Here is a 20874-nt window from a genome sequence, read left to right as displayed (position 1 = left end):
ATGTAGAGTGAAAGTTTTTTGGACTAAAATTACCCTCTATTTCTTTGTTTGATAAAAGGTATGAAAATCATAGTATTACAACTTTAATGCCAACTTTTGATGGTTTTTAAAATACCCATATTTGTCTATTTATTACATCTCTAACTATAAGGGTTGAAAATGTAACTTCAATTTTTTACTTTCCACCTTATTTAATCCTCTCTCATTAGGTCTTATACTTAAAGGTATTAACTCCCATTTTCTCTTATTAAGTCCTATATTTAAGTTAGTTTTTACCAATAAATGGTACTAATTAGATCTATGTCAATATTTTTAACAATATAAACCCATATATTTTAAAACTGGATAAAAAACAAAACAGTCTTTATCCAAGTGATGGCTAAACAATTCAACCATTCAAATCAAATTGGTAAACCTATGAAGTCATAGTTAGGTAATAAGATTTTTAAAATAGAAATAAATATAGAAAATTACAAAAATGTAGAAAAAATTAGACACATTTATGAAACTTTTATTAATTAAATAAAAAAATAAGTGTAATAAAAAGAATTATTTTTATTGATAATAAAAATGAAATACATACTTTAGAACTAATAAAAAGTGAAATTATTTTACTATTTGACAAAGATCAATAGTTCAACTTTTGGGTCAAATGTATTAACATTTAATGTCATAAATAAATAATAAAAATTAATAAAAAATAAAAAATACAAAAATGAAAACAATACATAAATGTTGCGAAAAGAACATTCAGGCAAATGTACAATATTAATTAATTATCATATTAAACAAAAAGTCAGTGTGACATATCAAAATTATTTTTACACAGAAATATAAAAAATACAAAAAAAAATGAACACATCTATAATTCTATATTTACATTACTATTAAAAATATAAATAAGATTGTGGAACTTTATTTTGACTAAAATACTCATTTTTAAAATTAGTCTCTATATAATTGTGAGATTTAAATTGTAAATTGAACTACTACTTTTCACCTCATTCAATTTCCTCCATTTAAACCTTACAGTTTTTTAATTTTGATTTGATTTTGTTTAGAATTAAGTGGGATTTGGGATTCAAATAAGTCTACTTTTATTTATTTATATTTTGTTTTGTAGATTTATACCAATTTATATAGATTTACTAAGTTTAAAATTTATTTCTTTGGAACTCCTAGAATTTTATGGATCTGATTTTAATAATACCCCTATATCTGAATTTGATCCAATCTCTTGCAGCCCTAATGTTGCTCATGTTTGAGAGAATCTTAAAGTTAGCATAATAACATGGATTAGATGGTCATGATTTCCACTAATCCATGGTTCTATTCTCCTCCAATGAAGGAATGAAGGTGAACTTTCCATTGCTAGTTTGAACTGTTAAATCATCTAGGTTTCTATGGTCATCAAAACACTAGTTCTCATGGTATAGGAATGGCAATGAGGCGGGTTCGGGGCAGGGATCATATTCTCTATCCCTGATCATGATTTAGAGATAAATCCCCATCCCCAATCCTGACCCCCATCAGGGATAAAAATTATCCTCCATCCTTGATCCCCGATGGCTATGGTTAGACTGCAATTTTGCCAAATAGGTCAAGTCATTTATCCTAGTCAAACCCATTTTTGTGTATAATTAAACATGAAAATTAAATACAATTAAAGATAATTTTATGACATAAGAAGGAAAACTTGAGAAAAATGTATCTTTAATTAAAACATTAGTGAATAGTGATGAATATTAAGGATCCATTTGGTTTACGGTCAGAATTGGAATCAGAATAATAATCAGAATCCCTCAGAATCTAAATCATAATGACCTATTCCCCTCACCTATCTGGTTCTGACTGGAATCAAAACCGGAATTAGAATTGGCAGGAATGGATTCTCATTCCCAAGGGAGGGGGAGGGAATGACCATTCCCACAAATGGGGGAATGCCATTCCACTAGGAATGGGAATGGGATTCTGATTTTGCCCAACCAAACAGTTGGAATTGGAATGGACCATTCCAATCCCAATTTCGAACTCCTATTTTTGCAAACCATACGGACCTTAAGATATTGAATTAATAGAAATTAATCCTATCTCCTATTGCAAATTTGCAATAATACCAGTCTATCTCTATCTTGTGAAACAATGGATTTTTTTTTTTTTTTTTTTTTTTTACAAAAGAAAAAGCCAAGATGAATGAATTTGGCTACGGGTGTTTCAAAATAAATAAATAAATAATGTGTAGGCTCTGAGAGAAGTTCAGATTCAATGCTTGGGTTCATTTTATTTGCATTTTTAACAAGGAAACTGGTTTAATTAACTAGGATAAAATAGATGCTCAGTGGTTCGAAGCCTAAGCTCTTATGTAGAGCAGCTAGAGTCATCCTCATTAAAGCAGCAACAAGAAGTGCCATCTCCCAATTCATGAGATGTTTTATAGCTTCTCAAAGGCAAACTTATGAACATCATCCAAATAAAATTCCTTTAAAGAGGCGTCCAAGATATAAAAGGCTATGGCATTAATATATAGGTCGGATAGAAGTTTGCAATCCAGTCTAAAAAGTATGTTGGGCATTAAGAGTATAGATATAGATAGTGCCTATATAGCCAAAATCTTGGTTCAACGATTCTACTTTCTCCCACAATAATTGGGTTGAGTTGATTAGAAAAGAAATATTTAAATAACACAAATTTCTCTCAGATAATCCCCAAGATTTTTGTGCTGTTTGTAGAGGGTTCATTTCCTGGTGCCCAGTAGTTCCTCTCTGCTTGATTAGTGGTTTGATCCATTGCCTCGTGGTGGGTTTTCTCTATAGTTCTTTGTTACTTCGTTTAGATTTTTCTTTATTGATTGTAGTATCTTGGACTGTATATTGAGCAGTTTTGAATGAAATTTGCCTTTTCAGGCTTTAAAAAAGTAATCCTGAAGCAATGAATTGATCTTGGACTTGGAGAAGCATACTGAACAAGCAGAACCTTATCTTGAAAAGTAAGATGGTTAATTAAAAAGGAGAGAAACCTCATCTTGTAAGGGTCTATAACCAATCCTTACATCTAAGAAGGTCAGACAAGCTATATAGGCTTAACTGAAAAGGTGTGAGACTACATAGATAAGGAAAGCAAAACAAGATATGGAATACTACCAAACTCTCAAAAGCATCTTCCATGAGAGGACAAAATGTGGTGGAAGGCTAGCTAGATTAAGTGGAATGTTCACAGTCATGTCATCCACACAATTTGCTGCCGAGATTAAGGAGGATAACATTGAAGTTAGCAAGATGTCTCAATGATTTTGAAATGTGGATTGTTCTACTAAAATTAGATGCTTCCTTTGTCTCTTGTTGAGAGATAAATTGTTTAGAAAGGCATGAAAAAGATTTGTGACAATCCTTCCTTTGTCTCGAATCCCACCTGCACTAGGGTTGGGGGGTTTATGGGTCTGGGGGATGGATTACCCCCATTATATAGCCCTTTCGAGCAAAACAAAACAAAACAAAAAAAGAAAGAAAAAAATGGGCCCATATATATTTAATTACCTATTAAAATGTTTTAATTCTCTATATTTAACATATTGATGACCCTGAAAACTGATACGTATTATATGATACAGTGTGATACATATCGATACTTTAAACCTTGGTTCTAGGACCTAGAAGAGAGGATAGGCCAGTGACAACATGGTGGACTAGAATTACCTCCATCAGAAATGATAATAAAGTGAAGGAAGAAGTATCTTGCAATTTGAACAAATAGGAAGAATATTGTCTTCTGGAAATCCATTCCCAATTCCACAATTATTTCAGATAATGATGTAATTAATAATGTCCATTGAGTTCATGAATGTCAAATATAATTGCAAGGGAAGAAACTTAGGAAGAGAAGGATTGTAACGGTCTGATGATAGAATCATCCTTGATACCCAGAAATCAAAATCAAACTTGATGCCTTTCAGTTGGAGCTAACGGGAGGCTACAATAGTAGCAGCTTAGTAGTAGCTTAGAATTTTAGAGATAATAAGACACACTTGGGAAATGGCAAGGAACACTGGCATCTCAGTTAAGACAAGTATCTAGTTCAAAGAAGGTACAGACCTGAGAGCTAACCATTAATTGTTGAGAAATCAAGGGAGATGGAGAGAACGAAGGAAAAAATATGTAAATGGCTAAGGCTGCATTTGGCCTTTCTTGTTTTAAGGAGTTATCTCCTTTCTGCAGTTAAAAATTTATTGTTTATAGGGGTATTTTAACTGCAAAAAAGAGATAAGTCCTTAAAATGAGGAATACCAAATGCAGCCTAAGCTACTCCATCTGCAAGGATTTGTGGTAGGGCTGTCAATGGGTCGGGTCTGGGTTGGGACAAGCTAGAATTGGAATTGACCAGATAGGAAATATTGGAGACCCAGAACTGAACCGGACCCAATAGGGTCTCTAATTTCCAGACCCAGAACCAAATTGATAGGTTCTCAGGATAATCAGGTCTTATCTGACGGACCTGATTATAATAAATAAATAAATATATTTAGTATATATTAAATATTAAAAATTATGTATATGTATGTATGTATGTATGTATTTTATGAATATGACTCAGGTTGGGTCTGAATCGGTTTGGGACTGGGTGGAATCGATTCCAAACTGATAATAATCAGCACTTATATCAAGATCTGAAACCAACACATGGGTTCCAATTTCTGAAACCAGAACTGGTCCAATCAATTCGAGTCCATCGGATAGTGAAAAGATTGATAACAAGGAAAATATCAATAATGTAGTAGGGTAGGGTGGTGGGTCATCTAATGAATAGACCCAAATGACCCATTAGGGAAATGGAAATCCAGATAGCAAAGTGAAATTTTTAGACACTAGTGAATGCAAAAGTAAATAGCCCAACATCCACTCATTGTTGGGTTGCAAGTTATCTAAACCTCCGCACTTCAAGCACTGGTGGTTCTTCTATGTTGATCATGTCCACTATCACACATTCACAGATGTGGTTAGCATCCACTCTTCAGGGTTTCTGAATCCTACTGTGAAAAGACTATGGAAGAAAAAAAGGTTCTCCATATGACCCAAATGTGGAATTTGCTTCCAAAATCCAAACAGCAGAGTCAGTGTTCTCTCAAATTTTGAATAGTGAATGCAGAAAGCCATGAAGAGAGAGAGAGAGTCATTGTAAGCATTCACTTGACTCAATCCCTGCCATATTAATGCCCATCTTTTCTCCTCCCACATTGCCATGTGCAAATTTTGAGTGCAGAAGTCAACCAAGAAAAGCTATTGTGCATTGAAATTGAATCTTTCTGTATCAATATGCATTCTTAGTTAATTTAAGGTAAATAAAATCAAAATGAAACCACCAAATTGTTATGGTGCAGGGTAACGCGTCCAAGTACTGAATATCAGAATTGGCATGGTTTGCCTTTGGGGAGAGTGAATATTTCCCAAAACAGAACTTGAATATAAAGGCATTGAGTGTAGGTATAGCAATTTTCCCCTTTCCCTCGAGGGATCCACGCTTCCAATGGGGCGGGGATGGGGAGAGCACTCCCTAATTATCTCGAAATCCCCATAGGTATCTATTTGTGTTTTTCTTATGAGTTAATTAATGAATTTGTGTTAATATCTTTAAAATATGATTGAGCATGTTTGAATATATTTGGATCGATTTTGACAGGCTTGTAAATTGTAAGTAATTTTTTTTTTGTTTATTTTTGTAGAAATAGAAACAAAAAATGAAGTGAATTTGACATCATAAAAAATTAGAAGGAATGGGTATCCCCGTGGGAATAGGGAAATCCTATATTTAAGTCTAACTTGTTCATTAATTAATTAATTACTCCTATATTTAAGGCAAGTTTAAATTTAAATTTGAATTTTAGCACCTAACTATAATTCTCTCATTAGTTCTATTAATTAATGATTCTCTCTCATTAATTTCGTTTTCTTACTGTAAAAACTACAAATACTAACAATAGCAAGATATGAACCATAGTCACTAGATTTTAATGCACATAATTTCACCACTAAACCACTCCAATTTGTTTGTTGTAATTATATGCATTTTTAGTTTTAAATCAATTTTCCCTTTTCTTAGTGGTGCTTATTAATAAATGCTGAAGTTAATTATTAAAATTTATATACTAATAAATATTAAGATAATTATTTTGGTTATTTGAAAATTGATGTATATACATTCACGTTTTAGTTTTTTTTTTTGTTTTTTTTTTCACATTTTAGCTATTCCAGCATTTTTTCAACAGTTACTAATTATATCTCGATATGTCACATTTTATATAAACATTAAATTATGATTTTTTTACATTTAAATGACTTATTTACAATCATATAAAACTTGTAAGCATTGTTAATAATATATCTTTTTATGATTTATTTGAATTTCCTAACATATTTATGCGTATCTTGATTTTTTGTCCGTATCCATGTGTATCCAAAACGTATCCCGATACATCTCTTAAAATTGTCTTTCCAATAAATACACCTTGTATTTCCGATACTTTGAACCTTGTTCCTTACCACCACTTAGACAAAAATATGGTTTTGTTTCTGGGTCGATTTTAAACTATTAAAAATGTTATGTATTAAACTATTAATTTTAATTAGTGAAATTTAGTGATGAGAAACAAAAATGCCTTAAATATATAATTCAATGAGGGAAAATGAGAGTTAATACCATAAATGTGAGACTTTTTTTTGATAAGCCTGTAGGCAATTTCATTGCAATGAATGTTTCAACAGTACAGGTAAAGGAAATGAAGGAGAAACATTCAAATAGAACAGGCATGTTTGGCCAAACAATGAGCCACAACATTACTCGTACGATGAATGAAGGAGATGCGATATTGATCAAAATCATGCAACAGGTTCCTGCAATCGGCCAAAACATGATGTAGCCGCCAAGGGATCTCTAAGGATTGGTCCAACAAGAAATTAATAATCTATTGTGCATCTCCCTCTAACCAAATTAATTTGATTCCTTCTTCAATGGCCAGCCTCGGACCCTCCCTATTGGGATTATGCCTTGCCATCATGTTAGCACTGTTTGGTAAACAATGATTTAAGCATGTCCAAAGAAATGTGAGAATCCGTGGTGGTAACTGGTAAATCGATCATTGATGCTCCACAACTCTTTCCAAGGCCCAACTGCTGTACGAGGAACTAGCTTCACGTAAGATGTATCCCTAAAGAAGGGTATTTTAATCAAGGCCCAACTCCCATCATTTAAAAAGAAGGGTATTTTAATCAAGAGAATTCCAAAAACATAAGACTATTAGTAGTATAGATATAGATATAGTTACGTAATACAATCAATAACTCCATTCAATATGGATGACATTCTAAATATTATCATTTCTTTCTAAAATAACCTTTGCATTAGGTAGCCAAAGAACAAGTCTAGGAAATATTCATATCATGGATTCTAAAAATAGTGTTGCCCGTAAATTCAACCATGAAATTTCTCTTCCTGTTTACTACATTACAGTTGCATTTGCTACCATGTAACATCAATGATCTGAAAATAACCATACTGATCACCTTGAGTCAATGATCCGAAAATAACATGTGATGTCGCCTGCGCTTGCAAAGAATATGAAACCACTCTAAGGAGACTGAAATGAATGTACATCAATAAGACTGAATCTCATTTGGATGTTTCCTTGTGAGCCACCGCCTTACTAAGACTGTCATTGATTTCTGCATTAATGTCACTTAGCTCCGTGGATGCTTCATCTTTCCTCCCTGCAAGAATCATAGATATCTGCAGACCTCTACTGAATGCTTGGTTAAAGAGTAAACGTGTCTGGAACTCTGAAACAAATGGGAACCATGATAAAACGACTATTGGCATGAAGACTATGATCCCCATCACATATTCGTATGCTCTTGCTAGCTCCTTTATTGAATCCCAGAAACCAACTCCCTTCATGCAGGGTCTGCATGCTTGCCCAATCTTGAAAGGACAAAAAAGACAAAATGACGTCAATAAGAATATTCCTCTAATTAATACTCTGGTTTTTATCAGGTTGCTAACATGCTGCCAGATTAATGCTGCATTTGGCATTCCTTATTTTAAGGACTTATCTCCTTTTTGCAGTTAAAATGCCCTTATGAATACTGAGTTTTTAACTACAAAAAGGAGACAAGTCTTGTGAGCACAAACCAATGCATCGTGTCATTCATTGTGCTTTACAAAGTAGTAATACGATTTTTTACTGTAGCTTGTGATATAACTCCTTTGTCCTTGGAGAGCATATAAAGTGAAAAATGGCACTTACAAGTAGAAGTGACCACCCAGTGGGCATAAATCCAAGAATTCCAGCAAATACATCAGAAATTGTGAGGCTACAGACTACAAATAAGACGGTCATGACAGACACGAAGCCAAGGAAGAGAAGCAACTTGAGGATTCTGAACATGAGCTGAAAGTCGGTACCAAATCTTCGTCTACCCATTGATACCATCTGATGAGAAAAAGAAATTATCAGAAGGGATAAAAGTAAAACACAAAATATCACACCAATAGAGTATGTTCACTTCCATTAGTTGTACCCACCCATCCCACTCATTTTCTCTATTCATGTGGTCAAATTATGTTCACCCATGCACTTAGGTGGAGGGTTTGAAACCAATTTTTTAAGACTTGGACTGGGCTAAAAACTGGAATGCTCAACGGGCCACATGTTTACCAATTAACCTGGTGGTTAGCCCATTCAACTTGTGAAAGCTGTTATTTAACTAGAACCTGGAAAGGTCACTGATTCCTGGTTTTTAGGGTCTGATCATCTGCTTCGGTCCAAATCTTATGACACTAAGAAGCAGACCAAGCTAATTCCTTCTAGTTCAACTATCCTATGCCTAAACTTGTAGAGCATGTGAATGTGGAACTATTGGCAAGTAAAAACCATGTCCCTGGTGCCAGATCTTTCCAGGATCTCTCCATGGTGCTGTTGAGAAGATATAGGCTCCTGTAGAGATAAAGAGAGTTAGCTAAGGAGGCTATTTTTGTAATTTTACTTCTTGTATTTTATTTTTTCTTGTACACTAAGGACTTTGTGGTCCTTTTACAGATTAATATAAATATCTTTTCTTAGGGTGTCAATCACCCACAAATCTGTTGCTGTCTCTTTCTTCCTCTGATTTTACAGACTTAGATCAGACTCTGACAGCTCCATGGGGAACACTATTCAGCTATGCCAAACATGTTATACTAAATAAAACTTTAAATATGTAAATATGAATAAAAGTCTATACACTAGGGGCATTGCACTGTTCACAAACACTAATTTTAACCACAGATAGCCTTGTACCCTGATATTTGGGGGTCAAGTCTGACACTATAACATGAGAACAAACTATAAAATCATGTTAAATTTCCAATGAAAAGAAAGCAGTTGATGTGAGACTTATATGCTTACTTTCAAAACCACCAGAACAGTTACCATCACCAACCAGGAAAGTCCAAGCACCTAATAGAGAGGTTTAAAGGAAAAAAAGAACCTCATCCCTGGTGGCAGATTCTTTCCAGCTCTCTCCATGGTAACCCTTGAGAAGATATAGGCTCCAAGGGAGACATTATTCCGCTATGTAAAACATGTTATACTAAAGAAAACTCTAAAGATTTAAATATAAAATAAGTTTAGAAACTAAGAGACATTGTACTGTTTACAAACATTTTTTTAAACCATAGATAGCCTTCTACCCTGATATTTCAGAGAAAAGGTAGGCTGTTTGGAAAAAAAACGTCTTTGCTGTTTGGGAGCTTCCTGCACGTAACATGTCAACCCATTCAGTTCCTTGTGTGTCTTTGATACTAAACTCTTCTACCCCGTACCCATGGTAAGGTGTAATGCACAGAAAACTCTCAAACAGCTCAGGCTGTAAAATCAAGTTAAATTTCAAAAAATAAAAATTAAAAACACAAGAACTTCATGTAAGACTTGTATGCTTACCTTTAAAACCACCAGAACAGTAACCATTACCAACCAAGAAAGTCCATACACCTAATAGAAAGGTTAAATATAAAAAAGAATGCTGTTAGGCATTATATGGCCATAGTATTCTAAGAGCACATGCATCATTGCAGAAAAGAACCATACCAAAAGACTCTGGCTACGATGGGATATATTAAGATGGTAGACAATGCCATATTGGTAGATCAAGAACCGACATGCCAGTAGTATTTCAAGCACTCGCCCACGGATATCTGTGTGTTTTAAATGATCCTGCTCTCCATCCCACCAGGATTCCCAACTTCTATCTTGTGGGATCCCAATACCACCACGATTGCCCATCCACCTTTTCCAGTCAGTCCAGTCATCTACAGTCTTTTGCCACTCAAACCCAGAAGGATTGAAAACAAAAGGAGCAAATAACCATGAGGCAACCAAGAACCAAATGGAGTAAGTAACAAACCAGTATTGACTTGAAATACGATATGACTTCCCATAGACTTCATACACTACCAGCAAAATCGTCAGTTCCAACCCCTTTACAAAGTGACTACGAGAATATAGCCTATAGTTATCAGCAAACTTGGCATGAAAGACAACAAACCCGCGACCAGTAGCTCTATATTTTGAACCTCCATGCAGTAGTGTCCTCCCATAATAATGTGCTTTTGTTCCAAGCTGGAAGGTAAAGAACACAGAGGCCAGCTGAAGCTGCATAATTATAAAATCACCCAATGCAGTTCGGAACCCTCTTTCTAGGCCAATTTCCATCACCATGGGCAGCACCAGCAGCAGGCCAAGCTGGAAGACAGACTGCGTAGCCAATGCAGCTTCAAGAGATTTACTTTGCTGGACAGTTGGATTCAAAAGAATATTCTTTTCCAAACCACTGAGTACCATATATAAACGCCCATACAGGAATACATATACAGTAAGCACAGTAACCTGAAAAGCAGAACAACAAAATAAAGCTTTTAAGATCTTATACAACCTACAGACTCAAATAGCAAATTAACTTGCAAATGGGAACTATATGATTTTTTTTTTTATATAGGTGAACTATAAACAACTGTTAAATATGGATAAAAACTTTGATCTCAGCTAAGCTTGTAGAAATGAATGCTAAATACCAGTATTCAGTTTGTATGAGGAATGCAATTGTTTTAGGAAGAAAAAGTTAATAGTTGGGGACTTTAATGCAATATCAGATCAATTATTATTATTTTTGTAATTCTGGATACTTTTAATATTATATAAAGAATCTCTCTCATTAGAGAGTAGAGACAGACATGATGGGCACAAGGTTTGTAGCTGTAAGTTTCCTCTTCTCTCTACCATCGCTCTCCTTTTCTTTCACTTCTCTCACCTCGCTCAAAACAAGATGATATCAAAGCAACAAGAAGATTTTTATGATGATGATTCTAACTTTGGATCTGTAAATTAAATGTATCAGTCCTCCTTTTTCTTCTACAATTCTTATTCATTGTTCTTGATCAGCCTTCTTTCATTTCTTGTTTAGTGCTTTTGGATTTCTATCAACAGCCTTGTTATCTTGATCTCCCTAAATCTCAGTTTTTCTTTTTGGTGTTCCCGTTATCCTATGTGGTTTTTCCATGAATAGTATGTAGAGATGTAAAGGATTGGGACTTCAGTCAGATCACTCTAGCATCAAGAGAGGGCTTGTCAATCTTAAGAAAGGATAAAAACCTTTCTAAAAACAGGTCGGGACTTCAATCAGATCACTCTAGCATCAAGAGAGGGCTATGGCGACACAAACTCTGGAGCCTTAGACTGATCAGATCAGTCGATTGAGAGAAAACAAGAAATTACCAACATTTTGGAGTCTTTTCCAGGAAAACTGTAACTCCTTAGGCTGATCGAAACGGCCTTCAGAAAAGATCTCAAACCAGTGATTGAAGGTAGATTGGAATTTCCTTGAGCAACCCTTCCAAATCCTAGTTTTCAAACTGAATCAACTAATCTACTCTGATACCATGTTATTCTACCAGTTCGAATAGAGTGAGAACACAGTTTCAAGGGTGTCAATATAATGAATTGACCCCCACCCTCAAAGAAGACATTTACAAGAATATCCATATAGGGCTGAAAGAAAAGAAACAAAGAATAAAACAATTATGTACAACAGGGACTATAGTAATACTATGCACCAAGACATAAATTCTCCACACATGGGAACTTCTTACTCCCCCTGATGACTCAACTATTGGCAGTCGTTGGGCATATTCAGTCAAGCTTAAGTTTGACGGTAGTCTTGATAGATACAAGGTCCACTTGCCCCTTGTTATAAAAATGACTATGGTTAGATTGCTTTTAGCTAGGAGTGAGCAAGAAAAACCGAAAACAGAACCAAACCGACAAGACCGAACCGAAAATTCCGGTTAACCAAACCAATTGGTTTGGAATTTTGGAAAAACCAAAAGGTACTGGTTTGGTTTCAGTGAACCAATATAAAAAACCAACAGTTAACTGAACCGGCTGATATACATATATTTATTTATGCTATATACATATTTATGTACATTATATATATTTTTCGTGTATATTTTATAGTACCTATATATTATAATATATATATATATATATGTATTATATATTATAAATATATATTTTGTAATATATTATATTATTTATTATTTTTAATATAATATTTATATTTATTATATATAATATTGTGAAAATCAAAAAACCAAAAAACCAATGATCCGAACTGGCGGTTAACTGAACTGATCAACCAGTTAACCGATTGGCTTTGGTTACCGATTTTCCAAAAACTAGTACCACCAATTTTGTTTGAAAAAAAGCCCATGGTTCGGTTAACCGAATTGTGAGCACCCCTACTTTTAGCTATTCCCATAGTAAAAAAGATTGGGTGCCTGGGTGGTACATAGTTAAGAATGCTTTCTTCATGGGCATCTTAAGGAGACAATTTACATGAAACCACCTCCTAGTTATTCCTCTAATCCTCACTTGGTATGCTGGCTTAAGAGTCTTTATGGCCTTTGTGATAGAACAAGAATTGGAAGAAATTGATATCTTTCAATTGAGAAAATAGTACATATATATACAGCCTTGTAGATACTAAAAAAGGAAGAAAACCATACAGCTTTGCAGATACTAAAAAGGAAGAAAGTCATACAGCCTTGTAGATACTAAAATAGGAAGAAAATCAAAGAAAGAATAATTCCTATAATCAAGCTATTCCTAATTGGGCCAATACTACATATTTACAGCCTATAATTACAACCTATAATCTTGTAACACTCCCCCTCAAGATGGAGCATAGATGTCAATCATGCCCAGCTTGTTACAAATATAAGAAACCCGAGCTCTATTAAGAGCTTTTGTAAAGATATCTCCTAACTGTTCTCCAGTCTTCACATATGCTGTAGAGATCAAGTTTTGTTGAATTTTCTCACGAACGAAATGACAGTCTATCTCAATATGTTTTAGTTCGTTCATGAAAAACTGGATTCAAAGCAATATGAATTGCAACTTGATTATCGCACCATAGCTTCGTTGGAACTGAGACTTTAAGACCGACCTCAGTTAAGAGTTGAGAAACCCACATAACCTCACACGAAGCTTGTGCCATTGCTCTATACTCAGATTCTGCACTAGATCGCGGCACCACATTTTGCTTCTTACTCTTCCATGAAACCAGATTACCACCAACAAAAACACAATAGCCAGTAGTGGACCTTCGATCAATCTTGGAACTTGCCCAGTCCGCATCAGAAAAACACTCAATATTACTGTGACCATGATTCCGATACAGTATCCCTTGTCCAGGAGCTCCTTTCAAGTAACACAAGATTTGTTCTAAGGCTGCCCAATGATGCACTGTAGGAGAGGACATAAATTGACTTACAATACTAACTGAGTAAGCAATGTCAGGACGAGTCACTATGAGATAGTTCAACTTTCCAACTAATCTTCTATATCGTTCAGGATCATCAAAAGCATCTCCATCCTTTGTGAATTGCTGGTTAGGAAGCATTGGAGTACTGCATGGTTTGACTCCCAGTTTCCCGGTTTCTGTTAATAGGTCCAAAACATACTTCCTTTGAGACAGGAAAATGCCTCTTTTACTCCTTGCCACCTCAATCCCCAAGAAGTATTTTAGGTGCCCCAAATCTTTAGTATTGAATTGGCTCTGCAAGAAGGATTTCAAGGATGAGATTCCCTTTGTGTCACTCCCAACGATAACAATATCATCTACATATACAACAAGTAGAATGATGCGAAATGTGGACTGCTTATAGAAGGCAGTATGGTCAGATTTGCTCTTCCTCATCCCAAACCTCTCTACTGCCTGACTGAATTTTCCAAACCAAGCTCGAGGACTCTGTTTTAGTCCATACAGCGATTTTCAAAGACGACAAACTTTTCCAGACTCCCCCTGAGCAACAAACCCAGGTGGTTGCTCCATATAAACCTCCTCCTGAAGAACTCCATGCAGGAAAGCATTTTTAATATCAAGCTGGTAAAGTGGCCAATCATATGTATCTGCTAGAGAAATAAATAATCGAACTGAAGTCAATTTTGCCACAGGGGAGAAAGTATTAGAATAGTCCACTCCATATGTCTGTGCATAGCCTTTTGGCCACCAGGCGAGCCTTTAGGCGAGTCATTGATCCATCAGAATTAAATTTGACTGCAAAGACCCACTTGCATCCAACCGCTTTCTTACCAGCAGGTAAATCGACCAGATCCCAAGTACCATTCTCAGTCAAGGCATTCATTTCCTCAAGCATGGCATCATGCCACCCAGGATGGGATAAGGCCTGGTGAACAGATTTGGGAATCCCTACAGGATCAAGAGAGGCAACAAACGAACAAGAAGTAGAGGACAAACGATCATAGGTAACATAAGAGGAAATTGGATAAGTACACTGGCGTTTACCTTTCCGAAGAGCAATAGGTAGATCAATATCACTGGGCATTGGATCCGATGACGAAGAAAAGACCGGTGCCGGACTTGTCACAGGAGGATTAGGTCGTCGAGAATAGACTTGAGTAATAGGTGGTTTTGGTTGAGAAGGTGGTGGGGGGGGGGGTATTGGAACAACACTAGCGTCTGGACCGGTGACATGATACACTAGTAGATCATCCTCCTCTTGTGGACACATAGGTGTAGATGGAGCAGTAAAGAAAGGAAGATGTTCATGGAATGTAACATCGACTGACACAAGATACCTGTTCAAGAGAGGAGAAAAACACCTATACCCTTTTTGGAGATGAGTGTATCCCAGGAAGACACATTTTAATGACTTGGGGTCCAATTTGGAAACCTGCGGACAAACATCACGAACAAAACAAGAACATCCAAAGGTACGAGGTTCAACAAGAAACACAGATTTATTAGGAAACAAAATCTTATAAGGAATTTGATCATTTAGAACAGTGGAGGGCATGCGATTAATCAAAAAACATGCTGTAGAAACATCATCAACCCAAAACTGTTTAGGAACATGTGTTTGAAATAAAAGAGCCCTGGCAGTTTCAAGAAGATGTCTATTTTTTCTCTTAGCCACTCCATTTTGAGATGGAGTATCAACACAAGATGATTGATGGAGAATTCCATTCTGAGCCATGTAAGTCTGAAAAGAATCAGAGAAATATTCTTTGGCATTATCACTTCGCAATGTTTGTACAGACACATCAAACTGGGTTTTTATTTCAGCACAAAAGGTTTTAAAATGTGAAAGTAATTTAGAACGAGATTTCATTAAATAAAGCCAAGTCATACGAGAAAAATCATCCACAAGGGTAACAAAATATCGAAATCCAATCTTAGACATAATGGGACAAGGTCCCCAAACCTCTGAATGTACTAACTCAAAAGCATGACTAGCCCTTTTATTAACTCGAGAAACAGACGATAGACGATGATGTTTTGCAAACTGACAAGACTCACAATCTAAAGAAGATACATCATGAAACTAAGAACATAACTTCTTTAACAAAGGTAAAGATGGATGCCCCAACCGACAATGAGCTTCAAAAGGAGATAAAGTACTGGAACAGACAATGGTCCGGGGTTCCTAGGTATCCAAAATATACAGACTTCCTGATTCTCGTCCTTTACCAATAATCCTCTTCGTCATAAGATCCTGAAACAGACAATGATTAGGAAAGAATGAGATACAACAATTAAGAGTACGAGTAAGTTGGCTAACAGATACCAAATTAAAAGAAAATTTTGGTAAACTCAATACGGATGACAAAGAAAGTGTTGGTGTGGGATTGATAGTGCCAGAACCAAGGATAGAAGAAATAGAACCATCTGCTAAGGTGACTGAAGAAGGAAAAGTGTGTGATTGGAAAGTGGAAAAGAGACTAGGATTACCTGTCATATGATCTGTTGCATCAAAATCAATGACCCACTGAGAGGAAGAAGAAAGAAGACATGTATTGGTTTTACCTGACTCAGCAAGGGCAGTGATGGACTGAGAGGAGTTCTTTAATGCCTCTTGATACTGGGTAAATTTCGCATACTCATCTGCAGAAATTGTAATGGTCTAGATGAGGAGCATCACTCGTAGTTACAACATGAGCTGACTGAGACCCAGAAGACTCCTGGTTTTTCTTTAGCAATTTCTGGCAAGTCCTTTTAGTGTGACCTGGTTCATGACAATAGTAGAAAACTACTCCCCCTGTGGCCTGAGTTCCAGCATTCCGACCACTATTACTGCCACCTCTGCTACTATTCTGAGAACGAGACCGGCCAGTTGCTCCACTATTCTGACTGACAAGTGCACTAGGTTGTTGTACAGGTGAGGTATGGGAACTAGTATTTGTACAAAGGACCCTAGTAAGGACCTCTTTTAAAGAGGTAATCTCAGGATTAGACAGAATTTGTGACTTAGCACCATCAAATTGAGGATTAAGGCCAGCCAGAAAACTCATAATAGCCATCTGTTCACGTTGAGTCTGTTGAACTTTGATATCAGTACTGAAAGGTAACAAGGCGTTCAATTCCTCATAAGTGCGTTTGAAATTCATGAAATAGGTCTGAAGAGACTGATCCTGTTGTTCAACCCGAGAGAATGTCTTGCAGACATAAAAAATACGGGAAATATTTTCTTCACCAGAGAACAGAAAAGCCAAATATTCCATTAGTTCTTTTACAAACTCACAGTGAGAGACATGACCGAAGTACTCATTCTCAATAGAATTACGGATTTGCAAAAACAATTGAGCGTCAACCCTTAGCCATTCAGTGCGAGTCTCTTCAGTAGAAGGGTCCTTAGTCAGATGGTTGTCCTTAGAGATACTCCGTAAATACAAACAGACAGTCTTACTCCAGTCTAAATAATTAGTTCCGTTTAGTTTTTGTTCAGTGATTTTAGACAGAATGGGGATAACACTAGGCATAGCCAAGTTCTTTTGTTCAACGGCCATCATAAACACAAGAAAATAAACTTTTAACAACCAGCAAAGCCAATAAAACACACTTAAACAGAATCGGCAAAAGATGCAACACCCAAACAACAAGAAATCACAACTGGCAGCACCGAAATATCAACTGTATAAGAAGAACAGAGAAGAAAGACTTTCCTGATTGGCAAACAAACACCACAGGAGTAACACCGAGGCTGAGGCGATTGTCAGAAAAGAGACCGGTGAAGGTGGGTAGGCCGATCTAGGGATTCCGCTTCCACTGGTAGGGGCGGTGAAATGCAGATGTCACTCGGAATGGGTGACCTAGAGATCGCAGCTGCTGCTCACTTGGGCAACGTACAGAATTCAAAGCTGCTCACTTGGGCAGCAAAGGGAAGAAAACCAGAAATTAATTTCAGATTGGAATTGGTGTCTCCAGCTCTGATACCATGTGATAGAACAAGAATTGGAAGAAATTGATATCTTCCAATTGAGAAAATAGTGCATATATATACAACCTTGTAGATACTAAAAAAAGGAAGAAAATCATACAGCCTTGCATATACTAAAAAGGAAGAAAATCATACAGCCTTGTAGATACTAAAATAGGAAGAAAATCAAACACTCCCCCTCAAGCTAAGCATGGATATCAATCATGTTTAGTTTGCCAAGTATGTCCCTAAACTTTGCTGCTGCCAGCCCTTTAGTCAATACATCTGCAATTTGCATCTGAGATGGAGTATAAGGCACATAGAGTTCACTCGAGACAATTCTCTCTCTAACAAAGTGTCGAACAATCTCAATATGTTTTGTCCTGTCATGCTGCACGGGATTGTTGGCAATGTTGATGGCAGCTTTATTGTCACAATACAGCCTGAGAGGACCTTCAGCCTTAATGCCAAGCTCATTAAGAAGAGTTCTGAGCCATAAGAGTTCAGCAACCCCGTGGGCCATAGCTCGATATTCTGCTTCTGCACTTGATCTAGCCACTACATTCTGCTTCTTACTGCGCCATGTGACCAGGTTTCCTCCCACAAATGTACAGTAACCTGAGGTTGATTTTCTGTCTCCAACAGACCCAGCCCAATCTGCATCAGTGTAGGCTTCAATTTCAAGTCTACTGTTTTTCCTGAATAGAATTCCCTTCCCTGGGCAAGTCTTCAAGTACCTGAGGATTCTTTCAACTGCTCTCATGTGAGGGATCTTTGGTGAGTGCATGAATTGAGTGACAACATGCACTGCATAGGCAATATCTGGCCGAGTAAGGGATAAGTATATCAGCTTTCCTACCAGTTTTTGGTATCTTTCTCTATCACAGTAGTCCTCACCCATTGATTCTCGTAGGCCATGGTTCTGTTCTATTGGAGTGTCTGCTGGCCTACATCCCATCATGCTTGTTTCCTCTAGGAGATCTAGCACATATTTCCCCTGACATATGTAGATTCCTTCTCTTGATCTATCAACTTCAATCCCAACAAAATATCTCAGATTTCCCAGGTCTTTGATCTCAAATTCTGAAGCTAAGAACTCCTTCAGCCTCTCCATCTCTTCCAAGTCATTTCCGGTAATCACCATATCCTCCACATAAACAATGAGTGTCGTAAGTTTGTCATCCTGTCTCCTTGTAAACAATGTATGATCTGCACTGCTCTGAGTGTACCCCACTTTCTTCATGGCCATACAAAGTCTCTCGAACCAGGCCCGAGGAGACTGCTTCAAACCATATAATGCTTTCCTTAGTTTACACACCTTCTTTCCAACATCATAGCCTGGTGGAGGTTCCATGAATACCTCTTCATGAAGATCACCATTTAGGAAGGCATTCTTCACATCCAGCTGATGGAGTTCCCAAGAGAAATTTGCTACTAGTCAATTCCTTCCTTTTGTGTAAATCCCTTTGCCACAAGTCTGGCCTTGTACCTCTCGATTGACCCATCTTCCCTATGCTTTACTGTGAATACCCACTTGCACCCAACAGTACCTTTCCCCTCTGGCAGGTCCACTAATTCCCACATTCTTGCTTTCATTAGGGCTTTCATCTCTTCATTCATGGTTTCTTTCCACCTTGGATCAGATGCCGCCTCTGAGTACCTGGGACACATACAGAGGAAAGAGCAGGCACAAAGGAGTGATAGGCAGGAGATAAGTGTGAGTAAGAAACAAAATCAGCTATGGGATGCCGGGTGGTACAAGAACGAACAGGCTTACGGAGAGCAATAGGAAGATCCAAATCCGAAGTGTGTGAGTCAGAATTACCTTGGATTGCAGAGACAGATTGATCTGAGTTCAACTGATTGCAATCATGAGGTTGAGGGCCCTTCTTCCTTCTGCTGTATGTAAGTATCTCTTTCTCTTGCCTACTGGAACCTTCAGGAGCATCTGCTGTATTAGGAGAAGTAACTGGCATAGTGGGAACCTCACTAGGTTGACCCGGAATGTCACAGCTAGGAGTAGTGGAAGGTGATGAAAGGGGAACAAAAAAGAAGGGAGAATGAGAATCCTCTTCCAACCCACTAGTCTCCCCCTGAAGAGGATTCTGAGAAGACTTGAAATAGGGTTGAGACTAAAAAAAGACTACATCTCTGGTGACATACTTTTTCTTGGAGACAGGATCATAACACTTGTACCCCTTTTGTATAGGAGAGTACCCCAAAAATATTCCCTTTGTAGCCTTGGGATCCAGCTTGGTCTTCTTTGGATCCTTCACATGTATGAAGCATGTACAGCCAAAAACCTGTGGGGGAAGAGGAAATTCTAGAAGAGTGGGACACAAAACAGAGAAAGGAGTCTTTATACCCAATACCTTAGATGGCATCCGATTTATCAGGTATGATGCAGTGAGTATAGCTTGAGACCAATATTGGTTGGGCACTTTGTGCTGGAATAGTAGGGCTCGAGTTGTCTCCAATAGGTGCCTGTTCTTGCGCTCAGCAACCCCATTTTGCTGAGGAGTGTTAGCACAAGATGATTGGTGTAACATGCCTGCATCTTCCATGAATGAGTTCAGGGATCTTTCAAAGTATTCAGCCGCATTGTCTGACCGGAATTGCTTAATCTTCTTATCAAATTGTGTTTCAATCATCTTGCAAAAAGCCATAGTTATCCGTGGTACTTCATCTCGTCCTTTTAACAGATAAATCCATGTGCACCGAGAATAATGGTCAATAAAACTAATAAAGTAACGAAAGTCATCAATGGAAACAATGGGTGAAGGTCCCCAAACATCAGAATGAACCAAATCAAAAGGAACTCGAATTTCATTACTAGAAGTTGGATACATTGTTCTACATTGTTTTGACATTTGACACACATCACAAATTAAACTCTGACTTGGAATTCCCTTAAACAATTCGGGAAACAACATTAGGAAAGGAAAAAGGAAGTGTACTGCACATTGTATTTCCAAACACTTTTCTTATAGTTTGCTCTCTCCTTCATATTTTGCCTACCTTTCTTCTGTTGCCTCTAACCCAATTCCCAAGTCTGTGTCAGAAGCTCTTAATATT

General features: G+C 36.9%; 1 protein-coding gene across 3 annotated transcripts in view; it reads right to left on the bottom strand.

The window, feature by feature from the left end:
* Positions 1–6701: 6701 nt before the first annotated feature.
* LOC104585971 (putative callose synthase 6) overlaps positions 6702–20874 on the bottom strand; it is an 80638-nt gene continuing 66465 nt past the window's right edge. For 2 of the 3 annotated variants that reach the window (XM_010243036.3, XM_088899608.1), the window contains exons 40-43: positions 10112–10909; positions 9965–10015; positions 8291–8476; positions 7341–7965 (exon numbers count right to left, since the gene is read on the bottom strand). In XM_010243036.3, the coding sequence (XP_010241338.1) occupies positions 7657–7965; positions 8291–8476; positions 9965–10015; positions 10112–10909 (1344 nt within the window). In that variant the 3' untranslated portion in view covers positions 7341–7656. Of the gene's footprint in view, positions 7196–7340; positions 7966–8290; positions 8477–9964; positions 10016–10111; positions 10910–20874 lie in introns of those variants that run through there. The other variant, XR_733382.3, reaches the window with a different exon arrangement.

Source organism: Nelumbo nucifera, chromosome 3 (assembly GCF_055504915.1).
Source record: "Nelumbo nucifera cultivar China Antique chromosome 3, China Antique-T2T, whole genome shotgun sequence".
In the NCBI taxonomy this organism is placed as follows: domain Eukaryota; kingdom Viridiplantae; phylum Streptophyta; class Magnoliopsida; order Proteales; family Nelumbonaceae; genus Nelumbo; species Nelumbo nucifera.
Note: the sequence above shows the minus strand (reverse complement) of the source record. Positions and strands in the feature narration are given on the sequence as shown.